General features: G+C 40.6%; 1 protein-coding gene across 1 annotated transcript; it reads right to left on the bottom strand.

The window, feature by feature from the left end:
• Positions 1 to 2,878: 2,878 nt before the first annotated feature.
• On the bottom strand, positions 2,879 to 5,961 carry LOC138199134 (chymotrypsin-like elastase family member 3B). Its single transcript, XM_069151083.1, has 8 exons — positions 5,919 to 5,961; positions 5,702 to 5,790; positions 5,524 to 5,621; positions 5,006 to 5,134; positions 4,589 to 4,725; positions 3,478 to 3,620; positions 3,223 to 3,375; positions 2,879 to 3,072 (listed from the first exon to the last, which is right to left on the bottom strand). Exons 1-8 carry the CDS (start codon positions 5,959 to 5,961, stop codon positions 3,055 to 3,057), a joined length of 810 nt encoding a protein of 269 aa, XP_069007184.1. The 3' UTR covers positions 2,879 to 3,054.
• Between the last annotated feature and the right edge of the window lie 2,521 nt (positions 5,962 to 8,482).

Below are 8,482 nucleotides of genomic sequence, written 5' to 3'. Positions count from 1 at the left end.
TTAACAGCATGTAGAGCCCATGTTGATTGAAATAAATAAAAAACGCCATCACATCTTCCCAAAGTTTTACAGAGACTTACAACATGATGCCAGGATGTTTGTACTGCACTGAGTGAGACCCTGCTGCCTCCACATGGCCACACTGTAAACTCAGCAGCTACAGTTCATTACTTTGAAATCAACTGGAGAACACACGGAGCACAAATGTCCATCACATCTGATGGAGTGCAGAGTGTCACACCTGCAGCAGAATCCTCTCTCTTTGATGTTACATGTTGTAGTTTATTGTGTCTGAAGCACGAAGGCGGTGTTGAGTATCAGTCGGGGTCCCGTGATGTTCTTAGACACCGAGAAATAATCACTGACAATTCAAACAGTGTCACCAAATATGGGGCAATGATCCAGCAGGAGAGGTTATTAGCTTAAAGTATTCTAATGTTTGTTTATTTTTTAAGAAAAATTATATTTAAAACTGTATTTGAAATCACTTTTAGGTTTCAATTGATTGAGGAAAAAACACATTTTAATGAAATTAGTTGTTGTGCTTCCTCAATGGTACAAATATTTGAGAAAATGCAGCATAAACCTTCACTAATCCTATTGTGTTTAATTTTCCATGACAGAGACTTGGCACTACTTTTGCTTCATAATCTATGTTTGCATACTTTAGGAAAAATATAAACTTTTTACTTTAAAAATCTTTCTTAAAGTCAGTTGTTCGATCAGTGAGTATTTTCTCACTCCCATTTCTAAAAAAAATTGCAGTTTGTTTATTTCAATGAAACTTTCTAATTTATGTTTTTGGTTGAACCCATTTATTTCTCATTTGGATACAATGTAAACTGACAGCAGGACATACATTGAGTCAACAGCACATGTTTATGTGATCGATTATTCAGTTTTTCTAAGTTATCCAAGGTTTAATTTTAAGAGTATTTAAAGAACATGCTCTGATTAAATATCTTTGAAGCCCATAGTTGGAGGTCTTCACTTCAGGTTACATGTGGCACAGTGCCTGAGAGATGAACCTGGGGGGAACAAAACAAAAATAACATCAACACCTTGTTATGTCTCTCGGTTTTGATGGCTGGACAGTGGGGGGATGATATTCAAAAAGTCTTTAGTGAGTAAATTAAACAAGTGATTGGAACAAAAACAGGAATTTAAAATGACAATCCTCTATACATCTAATTCAATAAAAACAAGTGATATGTTATATGTTTGGTAGAGGTTACAGCAGTTTGGTCTTTCTCTGGTGTCTTCTGTCGCCTGGATTAGGCTGCCGTGAAGTTCCCACGTGTACCAGCAGATGGGGACAGATTAATATCGAAAGGTTTGTGTTTATTTCAGAGTTGAAAGCAAAGCCTACCTCACCAGTGTCGCTTAACGTTTACTTTCACACAGTCAACACAGTATCAGGCTCAGATCAGTTCTGTCTCATGGTTAGACAGCAGGGAAAAGAAAGAGCTGTGTGTATCAGAAGCTAACCTGCACTATATGAGCCCCATTATTAGCCCCACCTTTACCAGCTGCAACATTATAGTGAGGTTACACATTCATGCATCAGCCATTATAATCAAATCTTATAATTTACAATATTTTACTTTTAGTTTTAGTTTTTGCGCTCACAAAAGTGCTTCTCCTAATGACAGAAAAAAAATCCTTTAGTCTACCAAGAGCTCCAAAACAACGATCTTCATCGCAGCCCACAGCTCCTACAAGACTGCGAACACACAATTACAGAAGATTCACTGAAAGATTGAGTCCTCTTACAAGCAGAAAGATTCGAAAGGCTACACTTTCATTTTCCAGAGAGAAACACAAAGACAAGCCTGAAACTCTCTTTTGGAAAGTTTTATGGACAGATGAGACCAAGTGGTGGAGACAGACAGGAAGTGCCCGCATGTTCCAATCTACTACACCTCATCTTCTTACTGAAACATGGAGGAGGTCATGTAATATGGCTACTTCTGGAGCTGTGTGACTCAGAAAAAGAATAGTTCAGAGGTGTCCAGACAATTTTTGCAAAGCAGTTCCTCTAATCTGATTGGCCGGACCTCTATCCCGCAATGGAAGGTCTCAGATTGGCCACCAGATTTAAACCTACTGAGCATTTTCCTCGCTAAAAACAAACATCAACTTCTTGAAAAGCCTGGAGAAACATTTCCAAAGATAATACTAAAAGTTTGTTTACAAATCTGAAAAAAAGGAGATTCAACATTAAAATGGCTTTTTGTATAAAATGAAAATTGTGCAAAATAAAAGCTTTGGTATAAGCTTACTTGGGTCTTACAGTAAAACTTAAAATCAAATAACTTCAGTAGCAACGACATAGTTGTGAGCCTGTGAACCTTATGTGATCATGCTAAAAATAACAAACTGGATGTGTACTGTATTTGTCAAAAGTGGCTGACAAAGCTGCTGTTATCTGCTGCAGTGGACCACTGAGGCCGTGCATCAAGGTAACCTATTGCTGCTGTTTATCTGATGCGAAAAGCCGCTTCCCCGACTCAGCTGCCACCAGCGTGCATCACGCAGCACATGTTCACCAGCACTTGGCTGACCTTGGCGGTGATTGATAGGAAATACTGATTCATAAGTCCTCTACATGCGCCAATGGGCAGCCATTCCTCTTTCTTCTTATCACACAGCAGGAAAGATGAAATATAAAGTGGTGGAGATGGAGAATCTTCCTCCACCTCGTATGTTAATAAAATGCAGATTTAGTTTTACTGTCACAAGGGATTGATGTTGTGTAGTTGACTTTGATTGGACTGGATGTGTGACAGTTTATAGGTGAAAAACACATGTACATGATATGTTGTGCTGTATCAACTCAGATTCCAGAAAAAACACCAGCATTTCAAGCATGTGGTTTTTAAGAGTTAATTTATTTTTCAAATGCAATGTATTGATTTGTGTTCTCATGTTTTTGGTGCTGATATAGAACTCCTTTTCTGACCCTGATGTGAAACCTGGATGTGAGTTCATACCAAATATTGACTTGGGATCTCATTATTTTTTGGAGCTGATCAGTTGACGTCCAGCAGGTCCTCAGTATCGCATCATGACCTGAGGAAACAATATGATTTATTGACAGACAAAATGTTTTATTTATCAGCGATATTGGCTGCAGCTCATTTCTGTGCCTCCACAGAGAGACACACACACATGTGAGATGTTACTGTGGATCAAACAGAGGAGGAAACGGGATTCATTTACCTCGCTGAGCCACTCGGTGAAGGCGGAGATGCGGGTGAAGACGGTGGGCTTTTTCACTTCATTGCAGACGCTGGAGGAAACAAAGCTGGTCACGCCCTGGACGTACCACCTACCATCCTGACCCAGACAGTTGAAGGGACCGCCGGAGTCTCCCTGACAGAGACAGAAACACAGCATGAAGAAGCTGACCTTGTTCACAGCACGTAGTTCAAGTCTGATGTGTACAAGCTGCTTTCTTTATGATGCCTCACACACATTGCATCCAGAGACGAGGTCTCCTCCCGCACAGATCATGGTGCTCTTCACGTTGATGCCCCACCAGTCACTGCGGCTGCACATGCTGTGCTCCACCACGGGCAGCAAGGCCTGCTGCAGTTTGTCAGGCATGGGGCCGTGGCCTAACACCGAGAGGACAGAGCTGCTCAACACCATGCAAATAAATACATCTTTATGTTCATTACATGTGTCAAGCAATGTGGGCAAATTATTTCAAATCTGTAACTAATTATTCATTACTGTAACAGAGAAGCATAATTACGTTACTTCACTAATTACTCAGCAGCAAAAGCAATTGGTTACATTATTTGTCAGATTACTATTGTTAGGAAAGCTAACTCGATCCAAGGTACCTTGAAACCTTTCATGGAGCTAAATGAAACTTTTTGGAATTGCGATTTAACAACTAAGCCGTGCGAGGGATATACTGACCATCAACAGCTGGCTTAGCGTTAGCCCTCATGTACTACTATCCAGTTCTAAATGAAACTGATTTATGAATGCAGGCGTGTCCTTGGCTCATGTTAGCAAGCCAGTTAAGAACACGCAACATGTCATCAGGTTGGTGCTAGATTGGATCAGCCGGGGGAATACACACTCTAAACCCTACGCTGCTGCGACTGATTGTTTAACTGATCAACTGGTCCCTAATCCTGAACCTAAATTTAACTCGCCCACAATCTAACAACCAATCACAGGTAGAGCGTCCCTCCAACTGATCCAATCTCGCACCAGCAATGTCATAAGACTTTGGATGCCCGATGCAATGGCCAAGCATTGTTTCTAGCCTCCAGGTTTGCTTGTGCCCACTGCATATGTGCATTAGTGTTTTCCCCTGTTCGGCCCATCCACACACTCACACTTAACCCATAAACTTTATACTGCAATGATGTCACAAAAATAAAAGTCACTTTTCTGGGCAGTGTGACAGTTTCAAAAATATAAAACATAAATGGATTAAAAAAAATTATCATTTAAAGTCTTTGTTGAAGTCTTTGCTCAGCACTAGTTCAGAGTGCAAAACATTAAACAAACGGAACAATGTGATAAGTGAAGAGATCTGCATTGTAAACGACAGATGTGACATTACTGTAAAGGTTGCCCCAGCCTGAGATGAAACAGGGGCTCCCATGGGTGAGGATCTCTCCGGCCTGTGGAAGACAAGCCACACTAACGCTGTCAGTCATGATGGGGCTCTTATCCAGCTTCAGCAGGGCCATATCATTGCTGGGAGAAAAAACATCAGTATAGTTAGATTTCAAATGACAGGGGCAGTCGAACCTTTCAAACATGTCAGGACTTTGGTTTCAGATGGTTTTATGGTCTTTATAGATGATATTAATAACAGAACTTGTTGAATTTGTTACATTATATTGTACAAATATAATAGGTTACTTGTTATCTCTGCAGAGCAGTAAATTCAAAGTAAACAGTACTATTTATGCCCATTTAAAACTCACAAGAGATACTTTTTGAGTGCATATAAGAACAGTCAGAATATACTCACCCATCAGCCACATGGTCAATGTCCCACTTGGGATGGACAATGATGCGCAGGATATCTCTGATCTGTTCGGTGCCCTCCTGCTGGCTCATGTCATGCTCTCCTAAGACCACACGGTACACATCTCCTGGCCTGAAAGACAGTATCTATCATTTAAAAATGCATTGAGCAGCGTTATTTCCCTCATACACTGTTTTGGCCTGGTTTTTATGCAATTCTTGACTATGTCTGGCTTTAACCCTTTAAGCCCCAGAGGCCCCCAATTGGGGTCCATGGAGAAGACTTAGCAAAACTATTATTAAAATATGGGCATTTATACTGATATTTACACATCTGAACAAATCTCACAAGTGTTCCCTTTGTTATTAAAAATATTTTTTTAATATAATTTTTTATTGTGTTTGCAGAGATATACTCTTTTTATTATGGGTATGCAATTTCTGAGCAGAGGCCTAAAAAATAGGTGTGTTTTTAAAAGGTTAAGCTCTCAACCTGTGATCACACAGTAGTGAGTTAGTCACCAGATGCAGTGTCCCGCAGTCAGCACCCAGCGAGGTCCAATCAGAGTCCCTCCACACGTGTGATGATAACGGCTGCCATGCTTCACCTGCAAGGAGATCTGAGAAAGAAACATGGAGAATTTAGGATATACAGTAATTCTAAATCATAGAATATGGTACATTAATACATCATAGTGACCTGCCAAGGCCAGCTATGGGGACGAGCATCCTCTCCATTCACAACCCTGTTAGTGTTGGGCTTCAGGGCAGGTGTACCACATCCGAAAACTACAAACACACAATCATTGATTCTATAAGTGATGTTTATTTAGTACTTAATGTTCATGTCTGACAACTGTATTTTATAAGAACTGTGCTACTTTATCTCTGGCCTCTTACCAAGCCGAGCAACTCACCGTACACAGCCTGAAGCAGCAGGAGGACGAGTGTCTGCAGCATGTTGTCAGCGTGAGGTGTAGATTAGCACTCTGTCTCAGTTCAGTCTCTCTTATACTTGCTCACTCTATCTGTCCAGCCAAATGCAGATCACACACTGAACCTGTGGAACTCTGTTATCAGCGTTCACTGCTGATTGTAGCTGAGAAAAAACGTTCTGTTGCACAGATGCATCACTTGGTCTGCTGCTGATGGAAAAAAGAGGTTTATCAAATGCTAGTGAGACAAACCTATAAATAGCCTGTGCAATTTATAAAAGATTGAAGGAGTACATGTGCTTACATACATATGACATGTCTGCACAGGTAATTTCCCAAGACATGACTGTGCTGTAAAATACGAATGGAGTATATCGTGTGACAAAGGTCATGTGACAGGTCATTATACGAAGTACAAAAGCGTTAAAATTTGTTTTAAGGAGCAGACTGGAGGTGGTCAGATGGATGAAACACCATATTTTGGGAGGCTGTGATGGGGATATCTTTAAAGGACATAGAGAACACATCGGTGACATATGTTTTCTTAAACAATATAAAGAAAGAATACTCTTTTTTTCCCAGAAGTCTTTATATGTCTCAGAGGTCCCTGAAATGTGTCATTTAAGGTAATACCACAAAGTACACCCACAAATGGTGCCTATCAAAAACAGCTCCCTTTATGTAGGAAATAAATTTGATTATAAAGAATCAACAAAACCATCTCTTCACACCTCCTGCAGTTTTTGTACTAGTTTAGGACTTAGTATGTTTCAATATTGACTCACAATGGGATGTATTTTACATTTCTGGAGGCAGAATTGGATAACTTCAGTGAAATCCACTACTGGAAAAATATAAAAAGACAGACTTCACATTGCTGACACTAATTACACAGTGATCTCTGGAAAATGTAGTTCAACAGCAGCGAAGACATCTTATTACCAAGCACCCTGCCAAATAACCCCCCAAAAAATAACCTCCCATACTGTTGCTAAGTCAATACTTTGCATATAGCTGCATGAGAACATGGATATGAAAAAACCCTCCGGCTTGGACAATCTGTTCCCGGAGTGAAAGTGTGTGAGAGTGAGAATGGAAGTAGCTGAGGAAGCAGCTCAGGGTGAGTGAAGAAGAAAACTAGGCCGAGGCGGAGACGAGGGTTTTAGTGTCGTCAGCTGTCTCGGTGCTCAGTGTACTGAGAGAAATAAATTTTCTTCCCTGTGACCACAGAACCGGATAGCTTTGGGTTACCTTCAAGAGAAACAGTCCTGTAACAACTTTCTCTCCTTTAATAACATGTTATACATTCACGAAGGGGCCCGGGCTCCTGCTGAATCTGGAGCCAATTCTTCACGCCTTGCTCAGACAGTATCCTTTCCTCCTGAGGGAAACTAATATCACTCTCTGGAGAGGACAGCGTGCATCTATAAATTTCCCCTTTTAGGGACCAAGTCAAATCAATACTGACTCGACAGCTAAAAGGCTTTGCTTGTTTTCTTGCCGAGTTAAGATAATTCCCCCCACCAGATACGACATGAAGATTTATGGAGCAGACATGTGCTGTGTGTTTGCATAACACAGCAGTGACAGAAGTGTGAATAATGCTGATTAGAGCTGCAAAAACCCACAGCTCACAATGAATGCTGTTTACAGGAGGTCAGTCATATGGGACTGAGCATTTATTATGAATGAGTGTGAAAAGAACAGTACATTTTTTTTTATTAAACTTAAAAACAATTGATGACAATTTTAAATCATTTTAATGTTGATGTACTGTTATTTAAAATGCAAATATTAGATTTTATGGCAGAGCTTTAAATCACAGAGACAAATTGTACTTATGCCATATGCTATGTAAGATTAGGGGCTAAATACTAACATGAGAATACCATGCTCACACTAACATAATAATGTTTAGCAGTAATGGTGTTTTCCATTGCTAATCCCAAAAGGAACCCGTGAGCTCATGGTTATGTTAAGTCCTGCTCAGTGTTTGAGTGGTTAAGTTGTTAGAAACACTGCTGATAGGCAACAGCAACATGGACGCCATCTAGATGTCACAGAGGTTAACAGTTTAGCAAGTTAGTAGGTGTGTAAGCATGTATGGTAATGCAGGACATGCAAAGGCATAATTATGGAGGAAGAAAATTTGGCTTTTGGAAGCTGAGACATACTATAGGCAGACGTACTGAGACGTACTATATAAGAAAAACTCTATACAACTAAAATTACAAAGTTTGAACTAACCATCAATTACAAATTTTAAATTAAAACTGCAAGCAGTGATGTACGGGCCCTCGCACTCCGGCGCGCCGCTTCCTCCCCGAAGCCGTCTCCCGGACGTGCAGCGCATGAGGGACCGGGTATACCCGCTTAAAGTTGCTATTTTTTGTCTCGTTTCCTGTCTCCAGCAGGGGGCGCTGGCGAGCCGTTTGGCCACGCCGACTCGCAAAACACATCAGATGTATAGTCTCACCACGCCGGATGTATGTGACACGTTTCGTGAGGTGTCAACCATCCTTTGACCTTAAACATCAACTTCCTGT

Source organism: Embiotoca jacksoni, unplaced genomic scaffold (assembly GCF_022577435.1).
Source record: "Embiotoca jacksoni isolate LCO1_2020_lvr unplaced genomic scaffold, fEmbJac1.0.p SCAF_16, whole genome shotgun sequence".
Lineage (NCBI taxonomy): Eukaryota > Metazoa > Chordata > Actinopteri > Embiotocidae > Embiotoca > Embiotoca jacksoni.
Note: the sequence above shows the minus strand (reverse complement) of the source record. Positions and strands in the feature narration are given on the sequence as shown.